Source organism: Misgurnus anguillicaudatus, chromosome 6 (genome assembly GCF_027580225.2).
Source record: "Misgurnus anguillicaudatus chromosome 6, ASM2758022v2, whole genome shotgun sequence".
NCBI lineage: Eukaryota > Metazoa > Chordata > Actinopteri > Cypriniformes > Cobitidae > Misgurnus > Misgurnus anguillicaudatus.
In genome coordinates this window covers 21,226,132-21,244,192 of record NC_073342.2, presented here as the reverse complement: position 1 = coordinate 21,244,192, position 18,061 = coordinate 21,226,132, and the positions used below count along the sequence as shown (strand labels likewise).

Here is an 18,061-nt window from a genome sequence, read left to right as displayed (position 1 = left end):
TGCATTTGAGCCACAGGAACATTTTAACAAACAGGAACACATACAGCAGGGTTCCCACGGGTCCTTGAAATCCTTGAAAGTTTGTGAATCTGGGGGAAAAAATTCAAGGCCTTGAATTTTTTGAAAATATACATACATAGATACAGGTCATTGAAAGTGCTTGAATCTATTTTATGCAAGAAAAAAAATCCATATTATTCCCTGTGTAGTGCAGGATAATATCATAAAAATTCTAACCTTTTAAGCAGACGTGCTAAACTGTTCACTTTAAATGCTTATATCTTCTGTATGTGAATGTTGATTCATACCAAAATGCTTTTTGCATAGTTGTGTTTGACACATGAAAACGTTGTTCTCTGAGAAGGGAACGAGACGCTGTGTCTTCCTTGCTATACTTCCTGCGTCCCTGAAACGGCGTCCTTGGCAATATTTCAAATAGCGATATACTTCCTGGCTCCCGCGTCACCCTGTCTTTGTTGTTAAGCCTCACCATTGGTTAAATTTGATATACACATTCAGGCGCACTTACCCCTGGAGGCGTCCCCAAAGTGTCACCCCAGTGACGCAGTGCGAGTTCCCTGGAAAGGGTACTGTAACAATGTATCTTAAAAGGTAACACGATGTAACCTTGCTCTTATTTGAAATGTGTCCCCACATTTAGTCCTTGAATTTTAGGGTATTGGACCTGGAAAGTCCTTGAAATGTCCTTGAATTTGAAGTTAACTAAGGTGTGGGAACCCTCATACAGGGACAGGAAACGTGTGTTACGTTCACAGCGTGTTTTTGGTTTCTGTATACCTGCCTATTATACATTTGTTTTAGTTTATTAATATTAGTAACAGTAATAATACTAATACATGTATTTTCTCAAATCAGTGTGAAGAGACTGCAGATCTTCAAGATCCTACTCGGTACCTCAGACTGCCTTTTTCCAAAGCCAGTATCCAGCCAGGCAACAACCAGACAATAAAAAACAGCAAAGAGTCTTTCTGGATCCACTCATCTCTCTGCTCTACTAAACTCACACAAAATGGTGAGATTGTGTTTTCTTTATGGTTTGCAATTAAAGTTGATCATTATCTAGGCTTGAAGGGACACTCCACTTTTTATTTTTACATTTCCAGCTCCCGCTAGTTTTGGAATCCATTCAGCTGATCTCCGGGTCTGGTGATACCACTTTTAGCATAGCTTAGCACAATCCATTGAATCTAATTAGACCATTAGCATCGCACTCAAAAATAACCAAAGAGTTTGGATATGTTTCCTATTTAAAACTGCCGTAATAATCAAGGAGTTTGCTGCTGAAACATGGCTGCAGGAGGCACAATTATATTACGCAGCAGCCGAAAATAGTCCCCTTAGTATCTTTCAATGGCAGGGGACTATTTCCGGGCAGTACGTACTCAGTACGCCTCCTGCAGCCATGTTACAGCAGCAAAGTCCTTGATTATTACACCAGAATGAGAGTATAGTTCCTAGACATATCTGCCTAGAATATCACAACTTTTAATTTTCTGTCTGTTTTAGTACACGATGACACTACAGAAGAGTCAAGTTTTAAATAGGAAAAATATTGAAACTCTTTGGTTATTTTTGAGCGCGATGCTAATGGTCTAATCAGATTCAGTGGAGTGTCCCTTTAAAGTATAACACTTAAGTTATGATCTGCCTTTATAGTTATACCCATGAGGTCTTATTAACACCAGTTTACGGGTGGCCCAGTGGGTAGCACTGTTGCCTTACAGCAAGAAGGTCCCCGATTTGGGATCTTCCGGTTTCCTCCCACAGGCCACAAACATGCAGGTTAGGTAAATTGAAGATGCCAAATTGACCATCCCCCAACACGTGTATGAATTAACTTGTGTGGATCAACTTGTGTATGGATTAACCAGTTGGTGAAAATGTTACTTACCCATATTTTGAGTGAAAAGTGTTAAATATAACATTTTTGACATCCATCCTTTCTGTAATGTGATATCTATCCATCTCAACCCTCTTGCCTTCTTTAAGGTCACGGGAGGACTGGAGTCTATCCAAGCGTTTCAGGGCAAGGGCAGCCAAAACTAATTTTTTTACTTCAATGAACTGTATGGGAGAGCGGGGCACAACCTAACGCTTTTTGATTTTGGCTCAATCATTAAAAAGATATTTGAGTTTGATTAATAATATTTTTTCACAAGCAACACACACATCTCTGCTACAAATGACCATTTGAAGTTTTTTTTCTAGTACTTACCATTCTTGGACAATTACACTAAACATGACAGAAGTGCAAACGTTACAACTTACCCCATAGGTGGGCTTAATTGTAACAGGCAGGGGGTTAGTTGTAACACTTGCTAAAAAGTTTGCAGGCAAATATTTGATATACTTGAAGTGGATATTTTTTATATATCTGTCTATAATAGACAGGTTTCTCCACTATTCATCCCTTATCTAACCAAAGTTCAATAATAAATGTTTACAAATGTTTAAGTATGTGAGAAAAAGCAGCACAATTATGATACTTTTTTTTTTTTATATGTGATCCAGTCTGTAAAATTCATACTAAAATCTCACAATCAAATTCTGAGATAATGAGCATCAAAGTCTGATTTTAGCCATTCATTTCATTATGATTTTAATCTTTCACGTGACCTTATTCAATCAATATAAAAGATATGAACAAAAATACATTTTGACACAATTTTTGATAAGAAAGGCACATTTATTTTGTTGGCAGCCAGCAATCATTCGTGTGAAGCCTATTTAAAACAACGACAAGAATTACGCTAACGTTAGCGGTTTTCATATTATAAGTGACAATTTTTAATTGTCAGATACATTGAGAAGGTCAAGGCCCAGTTTACTATTTTAAGTGAAGACATCTAATGTGCATTTACACTTACATTTGGCAGGCATTTAAATGAAAGTAGCTTAAAGTGCATTTAAGCTATACATTTTATCAATATGTGTATTGCCTGGAATTTTTGTTACACAACTCGAACATTTTGAAAAATGTGAAACTATGTGATATTTGTGCCTCGAATACATAAAATCATGGGACACCAAGACCTGTACCGTCTTTGTGGAATGTACCCTTTGTCTGCGGTGCCATATGGCTGCATCTCTTGGCTAGTGCCCATGATTTTGTGATGTATTGATCTGAGTCTCTCAGAAGGTGAGTGTCATGGTAACAGTGGCAGAAGCGGAGTGGTTTTACCGGCTACGTTTGTACTGGAGATCACAGTGGGGCTGAGCCCACACCTGCCTCTGTTGACCTTGGAGCTTCGCCCAGCGTCTCTGCGGCTCTGCCGTGCCTTTACCCAACTGCAGATATCATCAGCCATCTGGCTGTTATTTAACCAAAGATGCTGATGAACTTAAGTTATATTCAGTCTGTACTCAGTCTCAAGCTTCAGGCATTTGGAGGATAGCATGTGTAGATGTTTATATGCAGTTTGAACTATATTTGTCATCTGACTAATTTGGACACCAAATATGCAATTGTATAATCACACGTGTAGTTGAAAGTCATTATTTTTGTTTCAAATGGTTTTATCTGTAATTACTTTAATAATGTAATACTCATTGTCGTGGACCATAAGATGTTACAGGTCATGACAATATAATATTTTACTTTAAAAAATGCCTTAAAGGGACACATTTTCCAGCTCCCCTAGAGTTAAACATTTGATTTTTACCGTTTTGGAATCCATTCAGCTGATCTCCTGGTCTGGCGCTACCACTTTTAGCATAGCTTAGCACAATCCATTGAATCTAATTAGACCATTAGCATCACAATGATATTACGCAGCAGCCAAAAATAGTCCACGATGTAACTACAGAAGAGTCAAGTATTAAATAGAAAAAATATCCAAACTCTGGTTATTTTTAGCACGATGCTAATGGTCTAATCAGATTCAATGGATTGTGCTAAGCTATGCTAAAAGTGGTAGCGCCAGACCCGAAGATCAGCTGAATAGATTCCAAAACGGTAAAAATCAAATGTTTAAATCTAGGGGAGCTAGAAAATGAGCATATTTTAAAAAAAAAGTGTAGTGTCCCTTTAATACAGCTAAAATAATCATGATTTCATGAACGTACCTGCAGTTACAGTATATGTTCACCAAAATACAACCACTTGGGAGCAAATTGAGTTAAGGCACCTTTAAAGTACAGAACATTTATGCGTTTGGCAGATGCTTTTATCCAAAGTGACTTACTATGCATTGAAGTTATACATCTTTGAAGTTTGTGCATTTCTTTGGAGTCGAACCCACGGCGTTGGCTTTGCTAGCACCTTTTAAACCTCAACTTTTAAAAGGGACATATAATTAAAATCTGACTTTTTTCATGTTCAAGTGCTATAATTGGGTCCCCAGTGCTTCTTTCAACCTGTCAACCTTTCAAATGTGAAAAAGATCAACCCAATAACTTAGTTTTGGTAAACCATTTTCTGCAAGCATGTGAAAAAGTAGGTAATTGAAATTTGGCTCCCCTTGTGATGTCAGAAGGGGATCTTCTTATAAAAATTCTGCCCCTTAATCTGCACTATCCAACCACGGCACCGCCATTTAGTGCAGAGAGCGAGAGAGAGAAAATAATTGACGGCACAATTGAGTTTAAATTTCAACAAACCACCATTTTGGCGATTAAAAATAATTTGCATTTAAAGGAACACACCCAAAAATGGCCGTTTTGCTCACCCCTGTAAAGTGGCAATTTTATAATAAAATTGAAATGGAATTGAATTTAACATGGTATAATAAATTATCTATGTGGTATGTTGAGCTAGTTTTTCACATACACACTCCAAGGGGACACTGAAGACTTATTTAGCATATTAAATAGATCTTATAAAATGTCCCCCTTTAAAGAGTAACTAAACCCCTTGTCTGACTCCATCAACTGGCAATATTTAAAAAATGCAAGAAAAGTGGGCAGACCTCAATGTAGATAGAGGGGACGAACTGAGCACGTACCAAGAGTGTGGTGAGATCAGAACAAGGGCGTGGTGAGTTTGAACCTGCTTACGTAGGGTGGTACCACTTATGTCACGTAGTACCGCAACATCCAATAGGAAAACTCAATTGCAGTAGCCACCGTTCAACTTGAAGAAGGCAGCACTCAGACGTTTTCACACCATAGCATTGAAACACTTTATACCCAAATGTCAAAAAAGTTACTTAAATCAATGAACAGCACTAATGAAGCCCCATTCTTACAGATCATTAACTAAAAAAAGTTGGTTTAACCTTTAGTTACTCTTTAAGCTACAGAAAAGTTTTGAGTTGACCTTTTATAAACATGTTTCTTTTATTGCTTGCAGGTGACATGTTGGATTTGCTAAAATGGAGAGTCCATCCAGACAGAATAATTGACTGTCTTGCCAAAATGAAGGATATTGATGGCACAGAGATTGTTAAGGTATAGACGCATTTTCAGACTGATGAAATCGCATCGCTTTCCCCTCCAAAATAATTCAATTTTGGCTAACAATTGATCTCTTTAAAGTTTTTGCAGGACGCCCTAGACACTCTGTTTGGCATTTTAGATGAAAGTCCCCAGCGGTATGGCCTAAAAGTGTTCGACTGTCTGGTGAGCGAAACTTTTTTTTGTGAATGTATAAAGTTTAGTAACTGCATAGTTTCGAGTTTCCAGAGATCTTTTACATATTTTGACTGCAAATTCATACAGACTCATCCATCTCCTCTGCCTTTATTGAGTACAAGTTGTTTTCCGTATCTCTCCTCTACTGTGTTACCACGGTTACATGCCAGATATGGCAACTTATGAAATCCATCTATTGCATACTCGAGTTATAATCCAACCCTTGTACCTGCAATAACTGAAACAAAGTATAGCTCTCTGAAATACTTGATACTGATTAGGCAATTATACATGAATTAAATGTATAACTGATATGTAAAGGACATAAATAACACGTATGGCTTAATGTTGTTATCGTCACACAGGTGCATGTTATAAATTTGCTGCAGGACAGCAAATTCCAGCTCTTTAAACCTGTCATGGACAACTATATTGAGAACCACTTTGCTGGTGCCCTCTCATACAGGTAAGCAAGCTGGAAGGCCCAAATCCAATCCCAAAACCTAGCATACATAGCATACAATTTTAATGTAGATTGTAGTAGTACACTTTTTTATGGTATAAATGTTGAAAATAGTTAAATAGTGGGATCCTTTATGACAACTTACCCCAAATACTATAGAAAGACAACATCTAAATTTGACGCGTGGTGGTCTGCAAGGTGATGGGCAAGTGCCTCCTCGGTTGACCTTTCACCCTTCTTTAATGTAATCGCACAGCTAAACCTTGCATTCTCATTCCCCGGTGGGCTGCAGTCTGTGTGTATCCTCCTGATGTGTTTTCCGATCATTCTCTGTCGCTCACCTCTCGTCTCTGCTGTGTTTTGGCTGTGCCGTGTGTCGGTAATGAGGCATGTGTCGTGTTGTGTGTGTGTGTGGGCAGTGATGTGGTCTCTCTTCTGTTATGCACTTTGGTGTGGAGCATCATGTCAGAACTTAGGTGAACGTGGGTGGGTTGTAGATCTGCTCGTTCTCGCACTGTTCTTGTCAGTCATGTCCTGAGTCCCATAATGTATTTGTCGTTCTCACTTACTTTCTCTTTTCTTCTCTTATTCTCTTCTTTATTTGTGAGAATGATCATCATGAACTTTCTATGGTATTTGAAATATTACTGGTGATGACCCACAGCATTTTGTAGGTCTTCCTTATATAATATATTATAACAAGTTTGAATCAAATCATCAACTTAGAAAAACGATTTATGAACTAAACAAAAGATTCTTAATATCCAATTTTCAGTTTTATTCCCATTAATTTGTTTAACCTTCCATGTGCACAGATTTGTTTCACCATATTAGTTCACATACTACATCTGTAAATTGCGGTGAAGAAAATGTAAGTAAAGTGAATGTGAGGTGAAGTCAAGTGAATTGAACTGAATTGATGTGAACTGAATTGCATTAGTATTAAAGTAAATTGAGGTGAGGTAAATAAATGAAGAATGGAAGTAAAGTGAGGTCAAGTCAACTGAAGTGAATTAATGCAAGTGAGTTAAAGTAAATTAAAAGTGAATTGAAGCACTTCAGTATTGAAAAATAAATTGAGGTGAAGAAAATTGTAGAAGTCAAGTGAATAAAATTCCAGTGAGTTGATGTAAGCTAAATTGCATTAGCACTTAAGTATATTAAGGTAAGGTAAATTTAAGTGAAACGAATGGATGTGAATTGAAGTGAGGTGAAGATGAATTAATTCAAGTGAATTGAATTAAATTTAAGTGAACTGATGTGAGCAGAATTGAAGCACTAGTTCATTAGTATTGAAGTAAATTGAGGTGAGGTAAATTTAAGTGACGTAAATTGATGTAAATTGAATTCAAGTGAATACAACGTACTTGATGTGAACTGAATTTTGTTAGTAATGAAGTAAATTGAGTGTGAACTAAATTTAAATGAAGTGAATTAAATTCAAGTGAATTGAACTGAATTGATTTGAACTGAATTGATGTGAAGAGATTTGAAGCACTAGAAGTCTTCACGGTTCCACTTAGATCTGAAAACTCGAAGTCCGCCCAAGAGGGTTCGGGTCTAAAAGCTTCCCTTATGCCTTGGACACAGGTCAGGTGTAATAATAGTGGCATCGGGTCTCAGGTAATTTAAAATGAAGTGAATTAAATTCGAGTGAATTGAAGTGAATTAAATTTAAGTAAATTGAAGTGAATTAAAATCGAGTGAATTGAAGTGAATTAAATTTGAGTGAATTGAAGTGAATTAAATTTGAGTGAATTGAAGTGAATTAAATTTGAGTGAATTGAAGTGAATTAAATTTGAGTGAATTGACGTGAACTGAGTTTGAGTAAATTGACGTGAATTAAATTTGAGTGAATTGAAGTAAATTAAATTAGAGTGAATTGAAGTGAATTAAATTCGAGTGAATTGAAGTGAATTGAGTTCTAGTGAATTGAAGTGAATTGAAGTAAATTGAGTTTGAGTGAATTGAAGTGAATTGAGTTTGAGTGAATTGAAGTGAATTGAGTTCAAGTGAATTGAGTTTGAGTGAAATGAAGTGAATTGAGTTTGAGTGAATTGAAGTTAATTAAATTCGAGTGAATTAAAGTAAATTGAGTTTGAGTGATTTAAAGTGAATTAAATTCAAGTGAAATGAAGTGAATTAAATTTAATTGAAATGAAGTGAATTAAATTTAAGTGAAATGAAGTGAATTAAATTCGAGTGAAATGAAGTAAATTAAATATGAGTGAATTAAAGTAAATTGAGTGATTTAAAGTGAATTAAATTTAAGTGAAATGAAGTGAATTAAATTCAAATGAATTGAAGTGAATTGACTTCGAGTGAATTGAAGTGAATGGAGTTCGAGTGAATTGAAGTGAATTAAATTCAATTGAATTGAAGTGAATTGAGTGAATTGAAGTGAATTAAATTCGAGTGAATTGAAGTGAATTAAATTAGAGTGAACTGAAGTGAATTGAGTTTGAGTGAATTGAAGTGAATTAAATTTGAGTGAATTGAAGTGAATTGAGTTCGAGTGATTTGAAGTGAATTGAGTTTGAGTGAATTCAAGTGAATTGAGTTCGAGTGAATTGTAGTGAATTAAATTGTAGTTAGGGATGCTCCGATCGATTGGCCGATAATGCTTGCTATGCTTTTCAATGAATTACGCCAAAATGCCGCTACATCCAAAAGCCAGGGGGCGCTCTCGTGCAGAAACTCAAAATGCGCTGTAGACGAAGAACAATACACACGCAGATATGATGACACACAGCTCCAGGAAATGTCTTAAGCATATATTTATATTGCTGTTCTTCAAACCTTTTCAGGTATTTTCATAATAATAAAGAATATGTTTAATAATTATGTTTGACCAGTGTTGCTTTTTCAAATGCATTTTATAAATGACTCAAACTAACAGTGATTTTAGATCGATAAGGGACTTACTGATCAAAAGCCGTAGTACATGAAATAGCTGTAATAAGATCGGCTGTCCGATTCAGAATAGTGATCGGCCACATATTTTTAGTGGAGATCGGCATTGATCGGAGCATCCCTAATTAAATACGAGTGAATTAAAGTAAATTAAGTTTGAGTGATTTAAAGTTAATTCAATTCAAGTGAAATGAAGTGAATTAAATTCAAATTAATTGAAAGGAATTGAGTTCTAGTGAATTGAAGTGAATTGAGTTTGAGTGAATTGAAGTGAATTGAGTTCAAGTGAATTGAAGTGAATTGAGTTTGAGTGAATTGTAATGAATTGAATTGAAGTGAATTAAGTTCAAGTGAATTGAAATGAATTAAGTTCAAGTGAATTGAAGTGAATTGAGTTCGAGTGAATTTAAGTGAATTGAGTTCGAGTGAATTGTAGTGAATTAAGTTCAAGTGAATTAAATTGAACTGACATGAAAGTAACGTAAATTAAAATGAAGTGAAGTTAAAAGAAATAAATTAAAGTGAAATAAATTAAAAGCTGTATAGTGTAACCGAGATACATACTGTATATTACTGAGTTTGTTAAATGCATTGTGGAGATAATGCATCACTTCAATGTGGATCATAATTTTTACAATTATTCAAATTCAAGTATTCAGAGATTTTAATGCTGTTCAAGTGCATACAGACCCACAAACTCATGCAGATATACACAGCTGTTGAAAAAGTAGCAGACTACACACACATTTTTATTCACAACACATTTATTGCACACATCATAGTTGTTCTTAATGTTTAATATTCACGGTTGTATCTCCAGGGATCTGATTCGTGTGTTAAAGTGGTATGTGGATCGTATCATTGATGCCGAACACCAGGAACAGATCCAGCAGGTTTTGAAGGTGAGAACGCAAACATACGCTTCGTGCTATCTGTATGTATACAAATTTAAACAGGTGTTACGAGGGGTGGCTGACAAGCCACAAATGCTCTCTCATTTTCTCTCTCTCATCACACTGAAGTGAAGCCCAGACTCCCTGCTGGGTTTCTGTCCTGATCTTCTAAGCCTACACCCAGCAGCTATGAACACCCTTGATGCATCTGTTATACCTCACCAACATCTCTCACCCGCTTACCCATCATGCAATTAGTTTTTCTCCTTTAGAGGCAAAGCTATAAACGGTCATCTATTCTTCATTTATTTGCCCGTTCTGCATTCGTAACCTACAGTGGGAGCGCCAGACACATTCTTAAAGTGCTTTACACTCGTTTGCAATCTTCAAAGGTGTTATTTGAAAGCAATTCCCACTTTCTTACCTCCGTTCACACAATGTACCCAAAGAAGTTTAGAGGGTTTAAGGCTTAAACCCTCTAAACCTCTTTGGGTACATTGTGTGCCATTCATGTTTTCATTTTTTTTTTTTGCTTAATTTGGGATTGAAATCAATGTAAATTTAAAAAATGTTAAAACATTTTTAACTCTTTTCCCGGCATTGACGAGTTATCTCATCAATTAAAGGACAAGTTTGGTATTTTACACTTAAAGCCCTGTTATATTATATATAAACATAAAAATATATATTTTTAAAGAAAAATACCCCTATTTAAGAGAAGTTATAAAAAGTTTTTTTCTCGTTTTGTTTATTTGTTTGTTTGTTTGAAAGCAGAGGGTCTCTTCTTTTATTTGATATATTTTTATGTTTATATACAGTTGAAAGAAGAAGTATGCGAACCCTTTGGGCTTACTTGGAATTCGTCATAAATTGGTCATAAAATGTGTTCTGATCTTCATCTAAGTCACAACAAAAGAGAAACACAGTCTGCTTTAACTAATACCGCACAAGCATTATACGTTTTCATGTTTTTATTGAACACAACATGCAAACACTCATAGTGCAGGGCGGAAAAAGCACGTGAACCTTTGGGTTTAATGACTGGTTGACCCTCCTTTGGCAGCAATAACCTCAACCAAACGTTTCCTATAGTTGCAGATCAGACCTGCACAACGGTCAGGAGAAATTTTGGACCATTCCTCTTTACAAAAGTGTTTCAGTTCAGCCATATTCTTGGGATGTCTGGTGTGAATCGCTCTCTTGAGGTCATGCCACAGCATCTCAATTGGGTTGAGGTCAGGACTCTGACTGGGCCACTCCAGAAGGCGTATTTTCTTCTGTTGAAGCCATTCTGTTGTTGATTTACTTCTATGCTTTGGGTCGTTGTCCTGTTGCATCGTCCATCCTCTGTTAAGCTTCAGTTGACGGACAGATGGTCTTAAGTTTTCCTGCAAAATGTCTTGACCAACTTTGGAATTCATTTTTTTATCGATGACAGTAATCCGTCTAGGGCCTGAGGCAGCAAAGCAGCCCCAAACCATGATGCCCCCTCCGCCATATTTCACAGTTGGGATGAGGTTTTGATGTTGGTGTGCTGTGCCTTTTGTTTTCCACACATAGCGTTGTGTGTTCTTTCTAAACAACTCAATTTTGGTTTCATCTATCCACAGAATGTTTTGGCAGTAGTGCTGTGGAACATCCAGGTGCTCTTTTGCAAACTTCAAACGTGCGGCAATGTTTTTTTGGACAGCAGTGGCTTCCTCCGTGGTGTCCTCCCATGAAGTCCATTCTTGTTTAATGTTTTCCTTATTGTAGATTTGTCAACAAAAATGTTAGCATGTGCCAGAGATTTCTGTAAGTCTTTAGCTGACACTCTATGATTCTTCTTCACCTCATTGAGCATTCTGCGCTGTGCTCTTGCAGTCATCTTTACAGGATGACCACGCCTAGGGAGTGTAGCAACAGTGCTGAACTTTCTCCATTTGTAGACAATCTGTCTTATCGTGGACACATGGACATCAAGGCTTTTAGATATACTTTTGTAGCCCTTTCCAGCTTTTTATGTAAGTCAACAATTCTTGATCATAGGTCTTTTGTGCGAGGCATGGTTCACATCAGACAATGCTTCTTCAGAACAGCAAACTCAAAACTGGTGTGTGTTTTTTATTGGACAGGGCAGCTTTAATCAACACATCCAATTTCATCACATTGATTGGACCCCAGGTTGGCTGACTCCTGGCTCCAATTAGCTCTTGGAGAAGTCATTAGCCTAGGGTTTCACATACTTTTTCCACCCTGCACTATGAATGTTTACATGTTGTGTTCAATAAAAACATGAAAACGTATAATGTTTGTGCGGTACTAGTTTAAGCAGACTGTGTTTCTCTATTGTTGTGACTTAGATGAAGATCAGAACACACTTTATGACCAATTTATGAAAAAATCCAAGTAAGCCCAAAGGGTTCACATACTTTTTCTTTCAACTGTATTTTTAGAAGAAAATTTTCCTGGAAGGCATTTTGTGAAACTTTTATGAAAATCACAAAATATGCAGGCGGGCAACTTTTCCAAAAATGACTCGGGTGAATGAGTTAAAAATATTTTGTGCACCTATTTAGTTTAGCTAGGACCTGGATGACATCATCAAAGAAATAAAGGGCATCTTTAATGTCATTATTATTGAAATAACATTCTAATATCTTATTGCCCACAGGCGTCCGAGTATTTATTTAAGTTTATCGTACAGTCACGGCGTCTGTACGCGGCGGCCACTGGAAGCCAGAACGAAGAAGAATTTCGCTGCTCCGTTCACGAGCTCTTCAAATCCATCCATCTGTTCCTGTCTCATGAGAGTAAGGGCATTAGCCCCATCACACACACACAGGTGAGATGCACAGTAAACACGGTATACTATGGTTAAATTCACCATCGACACAGCTTACACCTAAATCATCTGGCACACTTTACCCTAAAGCTATTTTATATTATTATTTTATTTATTATTATCTAATTTTCCCTGGATTTCACAGACACACATGTTCACTAAACAATCTTTCTAATACACAATAGTAAGAAGTATTCAAATCTCACTCAGCTTATGGTGATTGAGGCTTGATATACACAGAAATGCACCTTGTCCCCCACCACATACCGTCACACAGAGCTCAACATCATCTGAACTTTGTATTTGATGAGCAAGAAAGACGTGCTCCATGCTTTCAAAGGTTCATTTCACTCAAACAATTCTTATTGGCTGCACAGCAGGGATGCACGCACATGCATGTTCACACATACACCCACATTGAACTTTCACACAGGTCTGTACTTGATATGGCATCCCAGCGGGAGAGCAGATTTCAATTAATACGGCCACGCACATAAAGCATCTTTGGACGACGCAGTGTAAGCGGGCGACTGTATTGTTGCCAGATTTGTGTCATTGCAATATCTGCGTGTGGCCGTTTGTGTGCGTATACGGAGGCGTACTGTCTGTGTTGTTGTGTGTCTTCAAAAGTGTCTTTGGTTACATCTGTTATTTGACATCTCCTGCCGTGCACCGGGAACGTTTTCCTGCTGAATGTGACTGAAAATTTTGACAGCTTATCAGTGATGCATAGTTAAAATGCATGACACAAATTATATGACTTCTGTAATGTTTAAAAAGCTTTTGTTTGCATAAACTGCGTGTGTTCATGTGAATCTTCTCAGGCCGTGTTCCTGAGATCGTTCCCGACTGTGTGCTGCGAGCTGCTAAAGATCTTCGGCATAAGAGAGGTGGCCAATCTGGCCCGTGACACGCTGAGCAGCCTGCCTACCCTCACGCACACAGACTGCCCCCTACAGGCCGTTAAACTGCAGTGCATGGCCAAGACTGTCGAGAGTCCACTTTACATAAACCCAGGTAACATGACATTCGCAATAATCGAATAAATAGTTTTGTTTTTGGTTTTAAGTAGGTTTTATTATCTAATATGTAATTTTAATGTGTATGTATGTTGTTAGAGTCGAGATGTGTGCTGTTACCGGTCGTGTTGCGACTGCTACACACACATCTGCAGGAACAGAAAGAACTGGTGCTGTGTGCCAACATCCTCACCAGCATGCTGACGCTCAACATACCCACCACGGTTAGTCTCGCACTAACACTGAGCCAGCTTCTGCTTTATATTTCACATGTCCTCTCTGTGGTTCTGCACACAGTATATTTTCTCTTTGATTTGCCCTTTGAGACTGTCTTTTACTTTGCCTTATTGTACTACTTTACTCTGCTTTACTGTATGTGGTACTTTACAGCATAGTACAGTAGAGCAGTGCATAGATGGTTTTAGCAGCAACAACATAAACAAACGGCTTTTGTGGACGAAACGCAACTGCCGGTAGACTTCCACATATAATCAATAACAACAGATTCCTTTTACAGTAGTTTATTTCTGATAACAAGGAATATAAATGACAAGTAAATTATCTTTGTTCATATATCATATCTAGCGCATATCAACTATTACACTGAGCTAAATGTTACTGTGTAAAATTAATGTATACAATGTTAGCCACAGGACCTTGAATTCTGTACTGTACTATACTACACTTTGCTTTATAATACTTTACTTTGCTTTACTGTACTGCACTCTGCAGTACTATATTATACTGCATTTGCTTTTACTGTACTGCACTCTACTGTACTGTACTATACTACACTTTGTTTTACTGTACTGCACTCTGCTGTACTGTACTATACTATACTGCATTCTGCTTTACTATACTACATTTTGTTTTACTGAACTGCACTCTGCTGTACTATAGTATACTACATTTTGTTTTACTGTACTGCACTCTACTGTACTATACTATACTACATTTTGTTTTACTATACTTCACTTTGCTTTACTGTACTGCACTCTGCTGTACTATACTACATTTTGCTTTATTATACTACATTTTGTTTTACTGTACTGCACTCTGCTGTATTTTACTATACTACACTTTGCTTTACTGTACTGCACTCTACTGTACTGTACTATACTACACTTTGTTTTACTGTACTGCAGTCTGCTGTACTGTACTATACTGCATTTTGTTTAACTGTACTGCACTCTGCTGTACTATACTATACTGCATTTTGCTTTACTATACTACATTTTGTTTTGTTTTACTGTACTGCACTCTGCTGTACTATACTATACTGCATTTTGCTTTACTATACTACATTTTGTTTTACTGTACTGCACTCTGCTGTACTTTACTATACTACATTTTGCTTTACTGTACTGCACTCTCTGTACTGTACTATACTACACTTTGCTTAACTATACTACATTTTGTTTTACTGTACTGCACTCTGCTGTACTGTACTATACTTCACTTTGCTTTACTATACTACACTTTGTTTTACTGTTATGCACTCTGCTGTACTGTACTATACTTCACTTTGCTTTACTGTACTGCACTCTGCTGTGTTGTACTGTACTATATTACACTTTGCTTTACTATACTACATTTTGTTTTACTGTACTGCACTGTGCTGTACTGTACTATACTGCATTTTTCTTTATTACACTACACTTTGTTTTACTGTACTGCACTCTGCTGTACTGTTCTAACTGTACTATACTACACTTTGCTTTATTGTACTGCACTCTGCTGTACTGTACTATACTATACTACACTTTGCTTTACTATACTACACTTTGCTTTACTGTACTGAACTCTGCTATACTGTACTAACTATACTACACTTTGCTTTGCTTTACTATACTACACTTAACTTTACTGTACTGCACTCCGCTGTACTGTACTATACTACACTTTGCTTTACTGTACTGAACTCTGCTATACTGTACTAACTATACTACACTTTGCTTTACTATACTACACTTAACTTTACTGTGCTGCACTCCGCTGTACTGTACTATACTACACTTTGCTTTACTTTACTGCACCTTGTTTTACTGTACTGCACTCTGCTGTACTGTAATATACTGCACTTTGTTTTACTGTACTGCACTCTGCTGTACTGTAATATACTACACTTTGCTTTACTATACTACACTTTGTTTTACTGTACTGCAATCTGCTGTACTGTACTATACAACACTTTGCTTTACTATACTACACTTTGTTTTACTGTACTGCACTCTGCTGGACTGTACTATACTACACATTGCTTTACTATACTACACTTTGTTTTACTGTACTGCACTCTGCTGTACTGTACTATACTACATTTTGTTTTACTGTACTGAACTGTGCTATACTATACCATACTATACTATACTGCATTTTGCTTTACTGTTCTGCACTGTGCTGTACTATAGTATACATTTTGTTTTACTGTACTGCACTCTGCTATAGTGTACTTAGCTACATTTTGATCGGATATTCTGCTTTATTGTATTATACTGTACTATTTTGTTTTGCTGTACTGTGCTGCTTTACAGTACTCTGCTCTACTATACTTCACTTTATCTAACTGTCATTTTACAGTCATTTTTCTTGCTGTACTCAATATTCAGTTTTAATTACAAAGTACTAACTTTTATGAAGTACTATAATTACGGTACAAAGTGCTTTGCTCTACAATGCAGCACTCTACTGTACTCTTATCCACTCTCGTCTCTCTTTCTCTCTCTCTCTGTGCAGGATTGTGGAGCATCTGATGAGGTGAATGTGGTCATGGAGGGTCTTTCTGGAGTTTTACTCAGAACAATACTGGAAGTGACCAATCGGCCTCAGCCTGCTGCCACCTCCCTGCGCCTACAGTACCAGGATGTCACAGTCAGTTTAAATCTGTTCTAATAATGCCTTCTGTTTGCTTTTGTGAAAATATTTCGGTTTATTTGAAGGAACAGTATGTAAGAAATGTATATCAATTAATCATAAAATGGCCCTGATATGTCACTAGACATTAAGAAATCATGTTTATTTCAAATACTTATATCACTGACAACAGTGGTCCAGCCAGGATTTAAAAAGTGGAGTTGCAGCCCTCAACTGATGTTTATGTTGTCATGTTGTGTATTGGCCACCAGTTGTGTGATTGCAGTACCAGTTTTAGCCACAAGTTTTGTGATTGCAATACCAGTTTTGGCCACAATCCTACATACTGTTCCTTTAATGTGTGTGTCTATGTTTCAGGGTGAATTTGTCGCGTGTTTGCTTACCCTGTTAAGACAGCTGAAAGATAAAGAATATCAACAGCTACTTAGCAGATTTCCCACTAAAGATGAACTGACGGTAAAAGCATTTAATTATCTTCAAATGGCCATGGTTAAACATATAATTATAAAAATTGGCAATGCAGCTATTTAGCTAGATCTAGTCTAATCCTACAATCTCTGTTTACGGTTTTCCAGAGTTTCCTTCTGCAGTTATTCACTGTCTTCAGAATACTAATCCGAGCAGATATGTTCCCGAAAGACTGGACTGTCATGAGACTCGTCGCTAATAAGTGAGTGTAAAAAATCCAACTGACGACATGTCATTAAATCTCATTTAGCTGTGGAAATGTGTCTTATTGCTTGAGGCTTTCATTTGTTTATGTTTAGTGTGATCATCACCACTATCCTGTATCTCTCCGATACACTCCGCAACAACTTCCTTAATGAGAAATTTGACTTCAAGGTAAGGAAAGGGTTTGCAAACTCATTGTTTTATGAAAGAAACCTGTGAAAATGTGCGCTTGATCTTCATTCTCACCTTTTATTTAAATCAGGTGTCTGTATTTATTATTACTATACAGATGGGTTTATATTATTACTAAGTAATAAATTACTAGAGAAATGTAAGCATATTCACTAAAGATTGCACAATGAAATCAGTACTATAATAAAATAATAGTTGTACACAGTGTTGGGGGTAATGCATTACAAGTAACGTGCATTACGTATTAATATTACTTTTATGAAGTAACGAGTAAAGTTACGCTTTACTTTTTAAATGTACACATTAATTTCAGTCATAAAAACACCTGCAAGGCCTGGAAGAGATCAACCCGCAGCCAAGAAAAAGTAATGCAAAAGTAACTAAAAAGTAATGTAAGTATTACTTTTCATGAAAAATAACTAAGTAATGCAATTTAATTACTTTTTTTGGGAGTACTGTAATGCATACCTTTCCCCAACATTGGTTGTACAAAACCAACATGGTCAAGCTTTAAAGGGATAGTTAATCTAAAAGTCGAACAGTAAAGGTATTATAAATGTAAGTGTATTAATTTAAAGCCCATTTTTAGCTGAAACCATAAAGAAGGTCACATGCCAA

The 18,061-nt window shown here is 36.7% G+C and overlaps 1 protein-coding gene across 2 annotated transcripts in view; it reads left to right on the top strand.

Moving 5' to 3' along the window:
- Window positions 1-18,061, top strand: part of dock4a (dedicator of cytokinesis 4a) — a 75,146-nt gene that overhangs the window by 38,095 nt on the left and 18,990 nt on the right. For both annotated transcript variants that reach the window (XM_073868757.1, XM_055191738.2), the window contains 12 exons: window positions 877-1,033; window positions 5,312-5,409; window positions 5,497-5,580; window positions 5,958-6,058; window positions 9,790-9,871; window positions 12,516-12,686; window positions 13,511-13,703; window positions 13,805-13,929; window positions 16,442-16,576; window positions 16,937-17,035; window positions 17,155-17,249; window positions 17,347-17,422. In XM_073868757.1, the coding sequence (XP_073724858.1) occupies window positions 877-1,033; window positions 5,312-5,409; window positions 5,497-5,580; window positions 5,958-6,058; window positions 9,790-9,871; window positions 12,516-12,686; window positions 13,511-13,703; window positions 13,805-13,929; window positions 16,442-16,576; window positions 16,937-17,035; window positions 17,155-17,249; window positions 17,347-17,422 (1,416 nt within the window). The remainder of the gene's footprint in view (window positions 1-876; window positions 1,034-5,311; window positions 5,410-5,496; window positions 5,581-5,957; window positions 6,059-9,789; window positions 9,872-12,515; window positions 12,687-13,510; window positions 13,704-13,804; window positions 13,930-16,441; window positions 16,577-16,936; window positions 17,036-17,154; window positions 17,250-17,346; window positions 17,423-18,061) is intronic.